Source organism: Pteropus medius, unplaced genomic scaffold (assembly GCF_902729225.1).
Source record: "Pteropus medius unplaced genomic scaffold, Ma_sr-lr_union100, whole genome shotgun sequence".
In the NCBI taxonomy this organism is placed as follows: Eukaryota; Metazoa; Chordata; class Mammalia; order Chiroptera; family Pteropodidae; genus Pteropus; species Pteropus medius.
In genome coordinates this window covers 48,802,510-48,822,590 of record NW_024340849.1, presented here as the reverse complement: position 1 = coordinate 48,822,590, position 20,081 = coordinate 48,802,510, and the positions used below count along the sequence as shown (strand labels likewise).

The 20,081-nt window shown below is 37.6% G+C and overlaps 1 protein-coding gene across 7 annotated transcripts in view; it reads left to right on the top strand.

Annotated features, from left to right (window-relative positions):
- PIEZO2 (piezo type mechanosensitive ion channel component 2) overlaps positions 1 to 20,081 on the top strand; it is a 382,528-nt gene that overhangs the window by 62,799 nt on the left and 299,648 nt on the right. For all 7 annotated transcript variants that reach the window (XR_005649322.1, XM_039845973.1, XM_039845987.1 and 4 more), the window contains exon 2: positions 9,240 to 9,335. Coding sequence is in view for 6 of the 7 variants with exons in the window: in XM_039845973.1 (XP_039701907.1) it covers positions 9,240 to 9,335 (96 nt within the window). In the remaining variant the exon portion in view is untranslated. The remainder of the gene's footprint in view (positions 1 to 9,239; positions 9,336 to 20,081) is intronic.

Genomic DNA, 20,081 nt, shown 5'->3' with positions numbered 1-20,081 from the left:
AAAAATAATGTTTTTACTGAGGAAAATAAGTTTTAAATTCTTAAAAATTAATAGAAATTTACACATTAAGGCTAATTGCAATAATTAATAAACTAAAAGATGATCTACATTTTGCTAATAATAGACTACTACAGAGGGATAGTGATCCATAGTTGTGTAAATTGTTAAATTACATAAAAGTGAATTAAGACTAAATTAAAAAGTAGCCTCCTTACATGAGAATAAATGTATAGAAGGATAATCCGTGATTCTAAATCAGTAAACACCATAACACAAACCTAAGCAAACTAATGAGGACTTAACTTTCAATCTCCCAGTCTACAAATACTAACTCTCCTCTTCAGTAGATAAAAAAAAGCTTGTAAGATGGGTGGGCAAATAAATAGTTTTAATGTTCGACTTTTTCTCAGCATTTATTCACCCACTCTAATTTCGTTACAATGGTAAGGAGTAAGTTTTATTTTGGGTAAGCTTAGGAACTGTGGGTTTAAATGCAGGGTTCTTCATACTCTAAATGAAATAGATCTGATTTCTAATATAACTTTTCGGGTAGCTTAAGAAATTATCTGTTAGCATAAAAGCTTTATTTCCTCATTTGCAATCATGAGAGAAAATCCATATCATTCTTCCCTCAGATCAGAGAACAGTTAATTAACATGAGCATGATCAAGCTTGAGCATAAGGATCTGCATTTTAAATACAACTTTCTGATTTGCATTTCCCTGATAATTAGTGGTGTTGAGCATCTTTTTATATGTCTGTTGGCCATCTGTCCTCTTTGGAGAAATGTCTTTTCATGTCCTCTGCTCATTTTTCTATCAGATTGTTTATTTATTTTTTGGTTATTGAGTTGTATTTCTTATATGTTTTGGATATCATTTGCGAATATATTCTCCTATTCATTAGGTCGTCTTTTAGTTTTGGTAAAGGTTACCTTCATTGTGCAGGAGATTTTTAGTTTGACGAAGTCCCATTTGCTTATTTTTGCTTTTGTTTCTATGAGATACCACCTTATACTAGTCAGAATGGCTGTTATTAAAAGATCAATGAATGACATGTGTTGGCAAGAATGTAGAGAAAAGGGAACACTTATGCACTGTTGGTGAGACTGCAAACTGGTGTAGCCCCTATGGAAACAGTATGGAGAGTCCTCAAGAAACTAAAAATAGATATAATTTTAGAATTTTATATATAAAATAGATAAATTACTGAGCGATTTCATGTCTGGGTATTTTTCTAAATGAGAACAGTAATTCGAAAAGATGTATGGACCTGTATGTTCATGTCAAGATATGGAAGCAACCTAGGTGTTCATTGATAAATGGATGGTTAAAGAAGATGTTATATATATATATATGCAATGGAATATTATACAGCAATAAAAAAGAATGAAATCTTTCCATTTGTGACAACACGGATGGATCTAGAGGGTATTATGCTAAGTGAAATAAGTCAGAGAGAAAAAGACAAATACTATATACTTTCATTTACATCTGGAATCTAAAAGACAAAACAAACAAAAAACAGAGTTATAGAAACAGAGACCAAAGGGATGGTTACCAGAAGAGGGGGTGGAGGATAGATGAAAAGGGGAAAGAGAATATAGTCAATAATACTGTGATAAATTTGCACTGTAACAGGTGATCATTAGAATTAATGGGGTGATCTCAATGTAAGATATAAAAATGTTAAGTCACTATACTGTACACCTGAAACTAATATAACCATTATAATACTGTATACCAACTATACTTAAATTTAAAAAATAATTAAAAAATATAACTTTCTGTGGGTAAACTTGTAAAATGGTGAATAACATTAAAATATGGTTTTAAAGGAGCACTGTATTTTTTCTTTAAAATTTATTTTATGTAAACTGTATAATTAATCAGGTTGAGTTTAGAAAACTCAGTTAAGCTTTTACATTGTTAGTAATATTCAATTTGATACATATTAAATTAATAAAAAATAGGAAACAGAATCCTATCTTTTTATAATAATTAGAAAGGTGACAAATTTTTAAAGCCACTCGGCCAAAAATATCAAACTAAGATTTTAGCGGTAATCTGATTCAATTTATATTTTACAGAGAGTAACTCAGGTTGTTTGGAAAAAGTAGAAAACTCAGTCCAAAGGTTTTTGTTCTTTACAAATAAGATGCTTTCACCTGATTTTTCCTTAGATTGGCTTAAAATTTTTAATAAACTGAACAGTTGTTACAATTTTCTGCTAATACAATTTGATTCTAAGTCCTTATAATCTATTACCCTGTAAAAGTCTTATTTTCTTTGAAGCTTTACTCTGAAATTATATTCTTTAACCAATTTCTTTAATGAAATTAATGTGCAATATAATATTTCTATTTCTTGAAGTGTGTGAAATACATGACTGATGGATAACTGTTGTAGCAGCAAACTTCCTAATATAAAGTCAGTTTTCATACACCTCTGCATAAAAATGTAATGTTAAAATGTAGGAGATTATCTCTAAATGTGAAAACATGGTATTTTCTTATTCGAACGATATTTCTATCGCCTTTTGTGTCACAAATATATGGACATTCTTATGATATGCATGAAGAACATAAGGTAGGTGCTACATGATCAGAATAAGTGGGAAAGCATATGTCTTATGCTTCTGAACAGCAGTGGGAGAGACTTTCTGGTATCATCTTTCTTGAAGAAATTATTTTTGTAAGTTCCTTGAGGAAGCACTGGGGACAAGACTTCTGGTGGATGTGGAGGTCAGAGATAAAGGAAAAGAGAAAAGAATGCTCTTGTCTTGAATGCTGGCTGGTCTAAAGCGTCAGTACTTGAGACATTTATAAATTTAACCAAATGTAAAACATAGGCGTATATAATGGGGGACAGAATGCTACACAAATAGACAATGAATCAGGTGACACAATAGCCTTTTTCCTGCTTCTTATTTAATCGTTTTGCTTCCTTAGAAAAAAATCTGCAATTGTTTAATTTTCTTCCTATTTCATTGTAAATACTTTGCAGCTATTTGTATTGTTGGTGTTTTGTCTTTTTTTTTTTAAATAAAATAATCAGAATTTTGAGAGGACATTTTTTTAAAAAGCAATCGATTGTTTCAGACTACAGAAGGAAAAATATTGAAAATATAAACCAAAAATTTCTAGAATCATTGAATTGACAGAACTATTTTGTTATTTGATTTTGGAGTTGCTTATTTTGAATAATATGTATCTGCTGCTCTGGCAACTGTTAAAATAAACAAAACTCCCTGAGGCAATAAAGATCATTTAGAATGTACTTAGTCGAAATGGAGGTTCTAAACATTTAAGACACTGTCTCCCAAGCCATTAATAGTGAGATGTTGTTTGGCCTTGCTAAAGTGTATGAAGGAAGTAGGAGGTCACATCTTGCTAAAAATTTAGCTCTGAGAGCACTTACCTTTAATAACATAATCTAAAATTATTACCTTCAACTATTATGGAAGGGTAAAGTGTGCATAAACCTCTCTATGATATATTGTAGTAATAGGAAAATTATTATACATGTATTGTAACACAAGTACTTTTCATAAATATTATGTGGCCATCTTAACAATTTTATATTTGCAGAGATTTTTTTCCCTTTTCTATATGGATAAACTTTAAGTTGTCAAAGTCAAACCTACCATTTTTTCTATTTGGAGAGTTCCTCCAAAACTGCATGCCAACTTTCACATTTAGAAAATGAAATTCATTAATAAGATAAGCCCAGTTGTTTACAATTCAAATGGCAGCATTGATATTTATAAAGCACTTCAGTGATGACTGCTTATCTCACAGTTTATAATTGTATGCTCTCTAGGCCTGATAAGATCTTTTATTTGAGAAAGTACTGTCAACAGTTGTCATCCTTTGGGGGAATTTTCATATGATTTTTGGATGGTTAAACCAGGTTGAAATAGTGGAAACTGTAGTGCATACGCAGGTAAAGAAAATCATCTTTTTCCTTTAAATGGTTTGATCTGCATTTTTAAAATTTTACTGTCAACAGTAAAATTCTTGAGGCAGAGGACAGAGGTCCCTATGACTTGACTGTCCATGAGAGATGTGAGGTATAGGGGAACGCTGTGCAGCCAGATATGATAGTTCATTATGAGGAGTGATGAGTGTGCAGGAAGTGTCTCTAGAACCTAAATAAAGGCAAGGTCACACTTGATAAAGGAGCTATTTGCCTTTTTAAAAAATTAAATCTATTGGGGTGACATTGGTAAATAAAATCATATAGGTTTCAAATGTACAATTTGATAATATGTGGTATGTATATTGGATTGTATTCACCACCCAAAGTTAAATTTCCTCCCGTCACCATATATTTGACTCCCTTTACCCTTATCTACCTCCCCACCCCCTTCCCTCTGGTAACCACTAAGCTGTTGTCCTTGCCCAGGAATCTGTTCATTTGTCATGTTCGTTTGTTGCTTTCAGCCTTTTAAGGCTTTTCTCACTCAAATGTGCCTTATTGACAAATTCTAAGACATCTTTTGCCCTAGGTGGGGTAATTCACAATCCCTCAAGGTTGGGTAATTCTTGGGCAGCAACTTCACACATATAAAGTAAAGCCGAGAATTCAGCAATTTGGCCATTTTCATCAAATGAGATAACTTCAGACAGAAATAAATGAAGTTGGATTTTTAGAGGTGGCTTAATTTTATTTTTAATTTGGGTCTTAGTCATATATTGCTGCATACAAATTATCTAAACATTTTGCAACTTAAAACAGCAAAAACTATTTCAGAGTTCCTGGCAGTCAGGATGGCTCGGGCTTCCAGGGCACAGTTTTCAGAGGACCTATTCCCAAGCTAACTCATGTGGCTATTGGCTGGCGAATGCTGGATGCTGGGTAGAGACCTGTTTCTTGCCATGTGAGTCTCTCTACCAGACTACTCACAGCTTGACAGCTGGCTTCCCTCATCATGAGCAAAAGGAGAGACAGAGCGGGTACCCAAAACAAAGCTACAAGGTGGTATCTCAATGCTTTTACTATCTTTGCTCACTGGAACTGTCGCCAGTTCCAGACCACATTCAGGAGCAAGAGATTTCTCATATGTGTTTCAACAAGGAGGAGACAATTACTGGGGGCCATTTAAAGGCCGCCTGCCACCATAGGTTGTTCTTGGCCTCTTCCTAAGTTCTGGACTTTGTTGTAATAATGGTAACTAAAAGTTGTGATGTGAGAAACAAGGAGTAGGCTTCTTTCTCCCTCCTCCAAAGTTAATTGGGAATTTCCTCAGTATATAGATTTCCACCAAGCCTAATATAATACATTACAGAAAAAGGTTATAAAATGGAAACAGTGAGATACATATAGAGCATCTGTCATCCTGTGGAAGGAAGGCTTTAGCTCACTGAGCCCTTGACAGTTAACTGGGGAGATGGTAGACAGGTAAGCCATGTGGCCTCAAAACTTCCTAGTGATAGCACAGACTCAAGAACTAGATTTTGGGGCTCGAACCTCAGCTGCCTACTTAGCTGTGCTTTTTCCTCGTGCCTGCTTTTTCATGTGTGGAAAGAGAATAAAATAGGATCTGTAAAGGGAGAATGGTAACAGTATGAGTTAATATGTGTGAAGTGCATAGATTAGGGCTTGACACATAGCAAGCACATAGCACTTTGGTGTAAACCATTACTGATATAAATTAATAGCAGATAAGTGCACTGTGAATGCTATTTGAAGTGATGTAATCATACAAGTGAGTTAGATTTTTCTCTTTACCCAGAAATACGCAGAATTAGGTAATTTTGCCACACAATACACATTAACATTTTAAAAACACCCTAAGGCTAAAAACAAACATTCCAGTTGATTAAATGTTTATTTTGGGCAATGTCAATTGTGATTTTTCTATGAGCCAAGAACACTGTACACCTTGATATCCTGATTTCCTGTTTAGATGTCCTCGTGTCTTTTTATTCCATTTCACTCATTTATTCACTGTTTATTCCTTTCGTGAGCATGAGCACCATCTGGGCACTGGGTATTGGATTAACAGACATGATTACAGACATATGAATAGATACATGTGACACTAAATGAGAAGTGCTCTGGAAGAGGCACCACAGAGAGACATGCACTTCCATTTGAGGGAGGTTATAGATGTGGACAACTTCCCATAAGAGGAAACATGTGAACTGTGTGAGAATATGCCTGATGGAGGAAGAACAGGAAAGTGGTCTAGTTGGAGGAGGGAATGGAGCCTGCAAAGTCTAGAGCCAGGAAGCAGCAAAACAGATGGAAGATGTTGGCTGTTTAGTTGGGCAGCAGCACAGAGAGCAGGACGTGCACTGGTAGAAATGAAGCTGCAAGCACAGGCAGAAGCCAGGCCTGCGACCTTGAATCAAGGGTAAGAACCATCACTTAATTGACATCTCAGAGTGAAAACTACCTTCCTCTGATCCCTTGCAAGGCCCACACAATCTGGCCCCATCCAGGACTCTGCTACGTACTGGGTGTGCAGGCTGTCTTGGGCAGGTCAGATAGGACAGGAGGCTTCTGCTCTAGATCCTTGGCTTGAGCCACTGGGCTCCACCTAGCACTCTCTTCCACGAAGTGGCTTGGTCAGTTTGCTCACCTATCTTACCTTTGGCTCAAAGTGCACCTTCTCAGTGAGATCTATCTTTAGTGCTCTTAATGAAGGCTACAGCTGGCCTTCCCCACTCTGGTAACTTTGGTAGCCCTTTTCCCGCTGACTTCTTGTTTACATAGTACTTACTTTCCAAAATACCTGGAATTGACATTTTTATTGTGTTTATTGTTCATTATACATCTGCCCACCAAACTGAGAGCTCCCAGAAGCAGGAAGAGATCTTTGTTGGTCCCAGCATGTAGTGCAATAAATATTTATTGACTGAATGAATAACCAAATGTCTTTGGATTGTTTTTAAGGAACTTCAACTCTGGATGAGAAATAACAAGCAGGAAAAAAAAAAGCTAGGAAGACAATTCAAATATATGTTCTTGTTCTTTTATAGTGTCTTGTGTATGTATTTTCCTATCAGTCCAATCAATAGTATGAAAATTTTTTCCTGATTTGGATCTTTCACAAAGGGGGTTAGGAATAATGGTATAAAAAGCTACAAATATGTGTATAATCAAATGCAGATGAAAAGGCTCTTTTAGTTGATTTCTTCCTCTCCTACCACGCCTTCCCTCACTTTCTTTTCTTTTGCTTCTTTCACTGCCAGCTTCTAGAACAAGCCACCAGAAGCAGGGGCCCTGGACTTCCGTGTACCAAGCTCCTGTCATTCAAATTCTGTTTTAGAATTAGCACTTCTTGATCTGGTCTTCCGGTCTGGATATCCCATCTCTTAATCCCAATGCGCATCTCACACTGGGCTGTCCCATGGACCAGGACCCTCCGCACTCTGTGACCAGAAGCACCTGGGGCCTTGACCTCCTTCACCCCTCTTCTGGTTTCCCGCTTCCTGGTTATGACAGTACTTCTCTTGCACTTCCATATGTCAATTGTATCCTTCCTCTTGGGTGAAGCTTTCTGCAGAGGCCTTTAAAGATATCCTTATGGATGACAAAATGACACATTTGTCTCTGTGTTGTGGTGAACTTTTTTCGTGAAAACTTCTTCTTCTGTGAAAATGGACTTTTTTTTTTTAATCTCTCTGAAATGTTCTGCTGCTTTTTCCTTTCATAGCTGCCAGTTTTCCTTCCCCCACCCTTACCCCATGCGTAGGCAGTCACCATGGCAACTTCCTTCATCTTTTGCGCTTCTCATTATTGCTCTTGCCTTTGGAAAATTCATCCCTTCTTGTCATTTTAAGGAATGAACCTCTGTTCAGAACTCCTCTCCATTTCTCTCCAGTCGCTAAGTGAGGATGCTGTCCACACTGTTATTATTTCCGTCACATCTAAGTCCCATGATTTGATTCCATGAATGTGTCTAAAGATAAACTTTCCACCTTCTTCTTAAATGTCTTATTTTTTCCCATGGCCATAATCCTTATCATTACCTGGATTGTAAGCTTTGAAGTCACTTTTGTATAATTTCTCCTCACACCTCTTTATATTATATATTTTACAAAATGCTTTTTTATTCCATTTGCTGCTTTTTTCCCAATTACTATCATTACCACACTGCCTTGAGTCCTTATTTATCCCCCAATTACCACAACATTTTTTGCTTCCCACCAATCCTGTTCATGTACAATCTCCAGATTAATCTTTCTGAAATGTTTTCTCACTGATCCAAATTGTCCGTGACATTATTTTCTAGCATATCAACTGCATATTGCCCTGCCCTTAATTTTCTCCCTTACTAACTTTTGTTCCAACATCTTTCCATCCTGTTACATCCATTAAACTGATATCCTCATCCCACACATTCATACTCATTCTCATCTTTAATTTTTCTTTATTCATCCAATAAATTTATTTTTTAATTGCTATAATGTGTTCATTTTCTTTCTACATGGAATGCTACACACTTTCTTCTCTCTATGTAGTGATGAAGATGCTTATGACAATTGCTCATGTTTTTGAGGGCTTTTTGTGTATAAGACACTGAGCCAAGTATTTTAAATATATTACATTGATTCCTCATAATAAGACTCTGAGTTAGAGACAATTATTATACCTATTTAACAGATGAGAAAATAAGAACTTGGAGAGGTAAGGAGTTCTGTGCTACCTTTACGATGGACAAGTAATGTGGAGGAATGGACGTAGGCTTGGGAGCCTGGCAGACCTGAATTTAGTTCTGTCTCAGATCCTAGCTGGGAGAATTTGGGTGAGTGATTGAGTCTTTCTGAGTGTGAGTGTCCTTACATATAAAATGAAGATTAAATGAGATAATTTGTATAAAGCTCTGCCATAGAGCATTTAACAAATATTTTTCATTTCTTTTTTTCAGTCTCATTTCTTCCATTGACAGCATTACCTGACATCTCAAACCCTCGCTAACCCTGTTGCCCTCTATATTTCTATAGTAGTTTTAATTTGCCCACTTAATATATGACTTACTTATGACCCGCCTTCATTCAAATATATTGTTGTTGCCTTCTTGGTTAGATTTTGAGAGCAGGCCATTTAATTCTCCATTTCTCATCATGCTCAACATAGAGATGAATACAGAATAAATGCTCAGTTTTTACTTCCTAATTGACTTATCTCCCTAGCTTGATCTAGTGACCTCTGATGCCATTACCACACTGCCACGTGTGCCCTGTCAGCCTGCCTCATTAACACGTTCTCTTCTCTTCCCACCCACAGCGTGTGCATTCCGGTACAATGGGCTCTCCTTCGTCTACCTCATCTACCTCTTGCTCATCCCTCTGTTCTCAGAGCCAACAAGAGCGACGATGCAAGGTAAGAGATAGTTACTGTTCTGTGCTACAGTCTGAATACATTTGCTGAGCCATCTGGGTTTGTTTCTATTGTATGGGACAGATGCTGTCTGGGCAGCATGCTGGTCCAGTGGGGACCGGATGTCAAACATGTAAATAGCTGCGTCAAGCAGAGTGGGGTGGAATGTGTCACTCATATAGCTGATCTCCCCGTACAAGTTCCATATTAGCTCTTTATTAGTAGGCCTGCAATATGTCTGGAATGTTTTGGCTAGTTAAGACAAATTCAATGTATTGTCAATGAAATAAGGCAGATGGCGTGACAAGATTGACACATGATTTGACTATTGGGTTGCTGGGGAGAATGTGGTGGCAAGTGGAAAAGGGGCAGAGAGGTATCTTCTTCCATTTCCAAGCCATGTGGCAGGAGGACTAGTAGGAAACTGGAGCCCAGTCATGACTCGTTCATACGTAAGTTGAGATTTATTACATATGCTTCTATCAAGTACCGAGAGTAATTTGAGTTTCAGGGATAATGTCTCAAAATGTTACGGTAAAACTTCAATCTCTCACATTGTTCTATAGGAACAGAAGGCATAGAAAAGAATAGTGACTAAATTTCCTGAGGCTCTGATTAGGAAGCATAGTCTGGTTTGTAAATTTATATATTCAAAGTTTTCCTACAAGTATGAAAATTAAACCACAATGAATCAGTTTAATAAACTGTTTTTCAAAACAATGCCATTATAAGAAATACGTGCTGTGCCAAATGCCTTAGGTAAGTGTGATGGCTGTAAGTTTACATGAAAGAAAAAGGGCACTGTTTGACTCAGCCTATGATGTGGCAAGGGAAAGGCCATTGGTCGGTGCTGCCAATTCATAGTGATGACCCTTCAAGAAAAGAAACGAGTACTGGTTGTACCCACAGCAGCAAATAACGACTCTATCTTTTCCCATTCTCCCCCTTAATATCACATTTATGGTACATATTGTGATCATTCATCCTAATAGTTATGACTGTACATGCTATGTTGATTTTCCTTCCTCAGGAAGAATCTAAATAATAGCTCTTCTAAGACACTTAAGTTCTTAATACATAAAGTTAAGAAGGGCTAGAGAAATGTGAGTTTACACAAATCCTCATTCAAACCAAAAATACTTTGTTTATGAGACCCCACCCATCCTAACCTCTTTTCTAGAGTTCATCGTAAACAAAGACATTTAAACAAAATAGCTTCTGGCCTTAGAACCAAGATTAAATATACAGAGAACTCTTAGTTCATGGAGTAGAGTTCGTGTTTCATACACATTTAGAATAAAGTGCTTTAAAAATGAGTACCTAGGTATTTTTAATTAAATTACCTATTGCTTTTTTATCAAGTATTCCCTTACTGTTTTATCTGGAAATCAGGTAAGTGCGATTTCTCTTTTCATAGTTATGTGACAATGCTGCTTTACCTTCTTCCCAATCTAACAAGTCCTGCTCTCGGTCAGGCTGTCTCAGTCTCTGTAGGGGTGGGATGTGCAAGTGTGTCAGAAGTGCATGACAATGGTCCCATCTTATTTGCCCATGTGCATCAGGGACTGACACTGTCAGGACTCTCACAGGCGAAATATAAAACTGAATGCAATAAGCAGCTTTTCTCTGTGTGAAGAAACATTCTGAATTAAAACGTTATAAGGTCAGTGCACAAGCAAAGCACAATGAGTACAAAAATATCTACTGGTGCTTCTCCTAGTGGGAGAAGAGGGAAGAACTGTGCTCAAAAAAGAAAGCCACAGTTGTCTTTCCAGTTACTATCTGGAAGCAGCATTATGATTATTTTCCTCTTTCCTATGTTTTAGTGCCAAGAAGCATGACTAGTATTTAAAATATCCTTATTTATTTGTTTGTTTGTTTATGGAAGTGCAGAGGGACTCTAAGAAAGGATGTCCCACCTATATTATTTATTTTCTGAACACATAGGATGCACAAGCTAGGTATTTCTAAGTCTGTGTTTTGAAATATCCCATTGGCGATGCACGATCAGGCCATTAAAGCCTCTGTGGAGCAGATGCACACCGTGACAGGCCCGGAGGAGTGGCTGCGGTGCAGCTTCTCTGGGAAACACAGGCTCAAACACACTTGGACTTTCTAATTCGTGTTCACGCACATTTCTCACTAATTTGTAAGAAAGCACATTGACAAACTGAAAGACCCGTCAGTAACCTCTGCACCACATGCTCATAGAATGTCTCTACCTGAAACAGTGAGCAAATTCGAATCACGTCCCGAGCTGCTCGGGCCTCCGTGTGTGTCACCAAGACGATGTAGATCGCCCCTGACCTGGAATTACGGGGCACACGTATGAGGGTTACCCTGTGGCTCTATACTTTCCATTTGGTCTGATGGATGTTTTTCTTGCATGATTATTTCCTGAAAGTGTATCCACAGAGGCACCTGGAGAATTTCAGTATCATAACTTAGAGGGTGGATCTTTGGTGCAGTTCTTGGGATGGCTTACATGTGAAATCCCGGTCTCTTCGCTGTGGTTGTTTAGGACAAGGATATCCACTTACCATGATCTTAGTGGCATCAGCAGGACATGGAACATCTGAATGTGCCTGAGGCTTTCCCCATGCCTGTGATTAGATAAAAATTTGCCGTAAGGCTGGAAACGACTGGTAGAAGAGGAAGATCAGGAGCAGTTAGTTATATGCTGAAATGTTATCAAGTTTAAAAAAAGGAATTTGATGAAAACAATTACTTGGAGATTCAATATACTTACCTATGGGTGTCATCTAAATCGCAGAAGTTGAGAGTTGGAAGAGCTTTAAGAAATCAGGAAACACTTTAGATATTTTGAAAGAAAGAAATATAATAGAGGGAGTCACTAGGGGCGATGGAAGAGCTAAGAAGTCAAAAGGAATATTGAGGTGATCGAGATACCAGCAAAGCAGGAAACCTGGGGAAGACTGAGAGGTACTATGAGGAGAATTCAGAAAAGCCAGGGTCATCCAGCAGTTGCTAGAACCACAGGAGAAAGTTGGGGAATGGATCCGTGCACACAGGCATTGACTGGCATTCAACTATTAGTGATATAACCGTATGACATGGTTCCATGTTAATTTTCAATAAATTGCCCATTACTTTCAAACATCAGGAGGCAGGTGGTGGAGATGATCATCTTTCCCTTCAGTCTTCACTGGACAAAAAATCCCTAGTTACTCAGGATGTGATTTTTGACTGTTCTCATTAGACAGTCTTCATCTAGAAATGCTTTCCTCTGCCATAATTTCTTCTAGAATACTATGTGCCATGGGTGCTGAGGTATAAATTGAGAATTTTCTTTCACAACTAAGGCACCCGTTTCGTAGCCTTTAGAAGGCATTGTCTGTGACAAGTCTGGTGGAGTTTCTGCCCAGGAATTGGTGGCGGCTACAGGTAGCTCCTACACACACACACACACACACACACACACACACACACACACACACACACACACGAGGAAGGCTATGCCCAGTGATTATGCAACATAGGTGTAAAGTCCTCCAGTCCGGAAACTGGCAGGGTTATGCCAGCTCTAGAGTACTCCATCAGCTGAGGCCCCTATTGTGAGAGCATTACAATTTAATCTCTCCCTCCACAGAATCCTGCTACTCTCACTCCCTGACAGGTGTTTTGCCCAATAAACCTCCTGAATTTACCTCAGGATCTGTTTCTGGGGAACCAGACTGGTCAGATGTGGGAACACATGTTGTTGGAAGGCTAGGGGTCATAAGGCAAATGAGTTGAGCATGGGTGAGACTGTGATCCAGAAACAACCTAAATAAACATGCCCATGGGAGGATGTGAAGACACTACCAAGGGCTGCAGCTAAGGCCAGTGTGGCTGCAAGTCCTTGCTGAAACTAATTTGACCCAAATGTCACTTCTTTTAGCCAAGTTTTCCTCCTTTACAGATGGGGACCCATATTCCTCAGGGTTACTAGACTTTGTGTGGATCACTGGTTATGACTCCCTTTGATCGTCTTGGTCCAGTGCTGACCACTTTATCCTTTTCCATTGTCTTTTGTGGACAGAGTGAATTTAAGTTGGCACCAGAAGGGTCGATTCATATTCTCTCTCTCTCTCATGGGCGCGCGCGCGCGCACACACACACACACACACACACACTCATGGCATGGCATGGAACAGGCACACCTTCAATCTCTCACCAGTCAATATGCAATTACCTCCCTCAGCAAGGCCCTCATCTTTGTGTTTTTCAAGCAAGAGTCATATTTTAGTATAGTATGTCCCCTGAGTAAAAACAGGTACAAATGTAGGTCTTTCATAAAAGTGAAGTGGCTTAAAGCAAACTTTTGAAAAGCAGGGTTACTGTAACACTGTAGGAAGAGAAAGGAATCTTTTTTGCTGTTCACATAAAAGCACTTTCCTTTTGGATTGAGACTACATTCTATTAAATTTATTAGCTAATCTATAATTAACTTCAAGTGGCCCTAATATTCCAAATTGATGAAATACTAAGTTCTTTAGCCATATACATAAGAGAGTTCCTACACCTGATGATGATTTTGAGTATGGTACATTGGTCAATATGGTGAAAGAGCTTGTATTTTATTTGAATAGAGTATAAGTAATAAAACATATAAGATATGAAAGAAATCAACCGTAAGTGCTCAATATATACTGGCTAATTACAATATTATCATTATTTTGAAGTACATTATTACTTTGAACATCAGAGTAGACAAGATTTAGAAATCTCATGTGTATATCCATAGATAGTCTTTACCTTGGGACTTTTCCTGGTGCTCTTTAAATATCAGCTAATTACTGTGTGATTTCCAAGGTTTCTTGTTAAATAATATTTAGGTTGATAATGTATTAATAGAGAGCCAATAGCACTGCCTACAAAGTACAGATTATTATTTACACGCATCAATTCATTTAATTCTCACAACAACCCTTTGAGGGAGCTGCTATTGTTATTGGAAACTATTATGAAAAATCCTCATATTATAAATGAAAATTGAGTTCCAGGTGGGTGAAGAACAAGCCCTAGGACACACAAGTGCTGTGGGGGTGGCCGCACTCATAGTTGCTATTGTGTCCTGATTCACGCCCTGGACAGAACAAAGTCTCTCTGGGGACAAGCAAGGGGAGAGGGAAACCTAGTTGCTTAATAAATACTTGTTGACTGACAGATTACCAGGGCCTGGATACAAAGGTCTGGAGAGACAATGTGAGTGAATTTAAAGGAGATATTTTAATATATATTGGTGCAGATTGATGACATACGTGTATATTCTGCAGAAAGTACATCATGTTAAATGCGACTGGTTCTTTCTTTCAACAAATATTAATTGAAAGACTTCCTTTCAGAAAACAATATGTTTGGATTTATGTAGGATAAAAAGGAGGCAAAAACATGGTTCTTCACTGCAGTAGCTTTCCAGATGCATTGTTTCTTATGTATCTCATTGAATAGCAGCTCTTTCAGGGAAGCCATATACTTATTCCAGCAATACTGCCATTTCTCTGAACTGATCTCAAGTTACTCTTTTGCAGTTGCCTTAAGAATTTGCCTTGAATAGGCCCAAAGGTGGGCCTATTCCTTTTAAGGAATAAAAGGACCACTGTCCTTTTAAGGTGGGTGTGATTTATATAGCATTTGGAGTCAAGCTTGATGGGGAAAAAACTGGCAATGCAATTAGTCGTGTCAATTTTATTTAAAAAAAGACAAAACCCAGAGTATTTTTTATAAAATGAAGTGCCTGAAGGTCACCCCTCATTAGAAATGAGGAGGTTTAAAGTTTATTTGTATGAAAATCCCACAGTTGATACACATGCTATAACAAGTACAAATGGAACATCTTTCCATGATGTGGCTATACAGATATTCATGACCTAGGATTTTGTTATGAAACGAAATGCTGGGACAAGAAGGCAGCGTCCTGAAAAAAGCGTCAATGAACTAGATTTATCCTGGACTCTCAACTATAATAGTCAGTGACTATTTAATCCAGATCAGAGATTCAGTTGTCATATCTGGAGAGGTGCTTAAACAGAGGATTTTAGTCAACTTTTATGTCACATGTCCTATGTACCAGGTACTGTTCTAAGCACTCTCTATACTAACTCATTTAATTAGAAGATAAAAGAATTATTTATTGAAAAGGCAGAACCTCCATTCTGGAAAAAAATAATTTTTGTGGAGTTAAATGGATTATAAATTCACTTTACAAACTAGGAATACTGCATAGTGAAGTACAGTAGTGAGACTTAGTCACATATTGTCCAGTCCAGAGTCCTGTTTTCCTGTTGTCATTCCACCTCATCAAGCCTTTCCATGTGCCCATGGAGTTCCTTCTCACAAAGCTGTCATAGAGTGCCTTGTTTCATGCGCCCAAACATACAGTCTTAGCTTTTGATTCTGTCAATGCTCAGAGTCCAGAGTCTTTTTCCAGTGGCTTCAACGGAAACTATTGCATCCTTCAATATATTCTTGAAAAATATAGTACTAATATTATCAGTGAAAAGCTCACAGTCAGAGATGGGAGACACATGTGTGAAATTTGCTGTTCTCTGAAAATTGCTTCTGCCTGTTTGCTTGGTCCTGTTAGCAAGGTCTTTTGTTATTATGTTCTCTCACAGGTTCGTGTGGATAAGAGGGTCTTATCCATTCTTTTTCAAGGAGAATCTTTTTCTTATTGGGGGCTGGTTGAAAAGGAATTCTCCAAATTACAAGATTACATTTCTTGGGCAACATTAGTCATTGATCTACAATAGGAATACCTTAGAAGCGTCACCACCCAATCGGTTCACATGTGAAACGTTTATGTTATGTACACACGCACATGCACACATATACAGATGCTAGGAGATACAGAGGTTGAGTAATTACTTTTAAACAAAGTTGTCTTCTTGTCCAAGGAACCATCCTTATTCTGAGAGCCTTTGTTCCAAATATTCTTTAAGACTGGACAAAACTGTAATAAATGAGAACAAAATTTCCAGTGTCATAGAAAAGGGAAGGACTTTGAGTGCCTGCGAGGATCTTTTGTTCAGTCTTCTCTGTTCAGTTACAATGGCTAGCTCCTCTAGGAATAGGTGAAACATAGCCGGTGACCCAGATATTTGCTGAGGCCAGTCAGACTGCCAAAGAGATAACAACAGAACTGCACACTGTCACCCCTCTCAGGCTCTGCTCTCAAAATACTTTTCAATATATGGTTTTGTAGAGATTTTCTCCCCACCGTTATGAAAGGAGTGGGTCTGAAATATCTTTTTGCTTTTGTTTTTACTAATAAATTTTGCATTGTTATTTTGAGCAAAGTAGCAGTTCCCATGATATGTTTGCTTGTATTTACATTCAAAAGTTACTAAAAATAGTTTTTTTCTGGTTATTTGGGATCTTTTTTAACAATTTGGAGGGGAGATAAAATAAGAAAGGGGTAGTAAAGGAGAGGCTTACTTGTACTTTGGTGACAATTGTCGGCAAGTGATATTTTTAGCAGGCCAAGTTGACTTTTGTAAACTATTGGCAAAGTTATTCCAAGATGATAAGAAAAAAAAGGTATTTTATTCTCTTCAGGTCTAAACAGGGTCCTAGTTTAAGAGGAAATTGTACTAACCATTATTAATGCGAGAGAGAGAGAGAGAGAGGAGTGTGTGTGTGTGTGTGTGTGTGTGTGTGTGTAAAATAATCACCAAAAAAGACTCACCCTGAGGTTCTGACCCAGGATACACTACAGGCACCCTGAGAAAAGAAAAATGATGTTCAATTTGCCTACATGAAGAGGCAAAGAGGTCTGTAACTTGTAAAGACATGTTTAGACGTCAGAGAGGAAATAGTAGCAGATATTTAAAACTGCTTGCATCTGGTTTTTGTTAAAACACTGTTAGTCTTTATACCATTTGGCTTATTATTACTGCATTTTATTATGTCATAATACAGCAAAAAGTAGGAAAATATTTAATTGAGTAAATTATTAGGTGTTTTATATTATTAATATCGTCTCACCACTAAAAGGAATGCTAACAAAAATAATTAGATGCTTGTTTATTACAATTTTGTGTAAATTAATTATAGGTCTTCTGGTTATTTTAAATGCCTTTTCTTGGGATGGTACAGATATTATATTCTATTGTTTTAAATTTGGCTTTCTATTCAGTTAGAGGGCGTTTCAGGCAACACCTATAATTCTCAGTCCAGGAAACCTTGGGTCTAATTATTATATGACTAAGGAGAGGATTTCACAAGTCCTAAACTTTTCGGCTTTATTTGGCTAGAATCAACCAAATCTACAATATGACCTCACCTGTGATTTAAATACTGCTTTGTCATTACCGTGAGGTAGTTCACTTGAATTGATATCAGTTTATTGATACGCTCTTTAAATTACTATTCTTTTGTTTATTCATTTGACAAACACTGGTGCCTACCCTGTCAGGCCTTGCACTAGGCAATTGGACATACAAAGGTTAAGTAAGACAGGCTATCTGTTCTCAGGATATAAATCTAGTTCTGCCATTTATTAACTGTTCCATCTTGGGCAAATTCTTTAAATTCTCTGAGTCTTGATTTCCTCGCATGTCAAGCTCTTGGCACTGGTCCTAGACAGAATATTAAGAAATCTGCCTGTGGGAGTCACATTCACCGGCACCTAGTCGTGTGTCATGTGCTGAACAGATGGATAAAGAGCTCTCGAGTTGGAAATCATAGCTCTTCTCTTACTTTTTAAATTTGTTTTCCCTTTTAATTGATTTGTTTATGTATGTATTTTTTAAATTTTATTTTGTTAGTTTCAATTATAGAGTACATTGGTTAGACATTTATATAGTTTATAAAATGATCCCCCTAATTGCTCTTTCTCTCCTCTGGCTCTCCATCTAGCCATTACATTAATGCTAACTGCATTCCCTATGCTGTGCTCCTCATCTCCATGACCATCTCTCAACTACTAATTTGTACTTCTTTAACCCTTCACCCCATTCTTCCAGCCCTCCAACCCCCCTCCCTTCTGGCTGTCCCCAGATTTCCTCTAAATTTTGAGTCTGTTTTTGATTAGTTTTTTTTTTGTCGTTCTTGTTCCTTAGATTCTGCATATAAGTGAAATCATATGAGATTTATCTTTCTCTGTCTGACTTATTTCACTCAGCATAATAACCTCTAGGTCCATCCATGTTGTTGCAAATGGCAGTATTTTGAGTCAATTTATTTCAGCATTGAAGCTGGCTTCCTTCAAAGGCTGGACAAGCCTAATTTTTTGACTGATTCATTTGTTAGAGAGTTTGGGCTTTACTTCAAACATGTGTAACTGTTTCTTTTAAACAAACACGTGTATTTGCAGATTCATACAGAATAACCTTTTTAGATGAAAACTTAATTTAACTTTCAAACAGTGCTAATTTTTAATTTTAAGAAGAATAAGAAGGTAACAAGTATAGTGCTTGTTATATGCCAGACAACTCTCCCAAGCTTTCTAGATAGTAACTCATGTAATCTTTACAACACCACTATGAGATAGGTACTAGTATTATTTATATTTTATAGATAGGAAACTGAGAAACACACAGAGGTTAATGAATAATTCCCGAAACAAACAATTTTTAAAATTGATTCAGTGAGTGAAAGCTTCTAATATAAATAATTCAGTTATCTACTTAAGCATTTCTCTCATTTGTATTTTATTACAGAATTATTATAGAGTGAAAATAAGTGTAGAGATGCATATTTTTCATTTGCCTTATTGCAAAATAAGTGGACAATTATTGTACTTTAAACCACTTTTTAATATATTTCTTCAGCATTAAATAGAAATGAGTACACTAAGGATATTGATACGAAATATGCCTTCATTTTTTTTTTTTTGTTCAGGGAATAAGCATAATTGAGCACCAGGAGTAGGCACTAGAGCCACAAGTAACCATGACACTGGTCTTTCTAATCTTACAGCACACCACTTAGTCCCCCCTCCCTCTCTCCCTCCCTCCTAATTTCCTCTCTCTTTCCTCCTTTCTATCTTCACTCTCTCTATTTTTTAAATTAATTTTGCCTAAAAATAATTTATGCATTTCAACTTGCCAATATTGTGTACTCTTGAGGAATATTTGGGGAAAGACACTAACACCCTCTTCTGGCAGCCTGGAGCCAGAGTATCAACCTGCGAGAAGTGGCACATGATGATGATGATCTGGCCTCTGCAGGTGGCCCAGGATGGGCTGGCCTAGAGCTTCTGTCTAGAGCCCCATACCTGGCGGGAGGAAGGCCTGCAGTTTGTGGGTATGTATGTGTTGAGGACTGAATGTGTATATTCTGAAGTGGTTTCAAGTCATCAAGGTAGCGTCTTTCTTCTTCTCTTGCAAACTGGCTGGCCATGACCAGTATTATAGGATCCCTTTGCAGTTGGGTACAAAGGAATATCGTCCTCAAATATCAGCCTCTTCACCATATCATGTTCCTTTGGATTTAATGGCATCTGAAAACCGAAAATTACTCTTTTACAATGCAAGGACACCCGGTAAGGAAGTACTCTAGCAGTCAGTGGGGAGTGCCTTAACTCGCTTGATGGTGGATATGATTAGCTCTGCCCAGGTTCTACCCTGGCCACACACTCCCAAACACACACCTCTTCAGGATCAAGGCTTTGTTTCTCTCTGTTGCCTGTCATGTTGATGGCTGAGGGCTCATAGCAATGACCATCTATCTCTGAGAACTGTCCTAAACTGAAAAAATCTGATCCAAGTTTTGCCTCCTCTTGGGAGCAGGTATGGCCCCCAT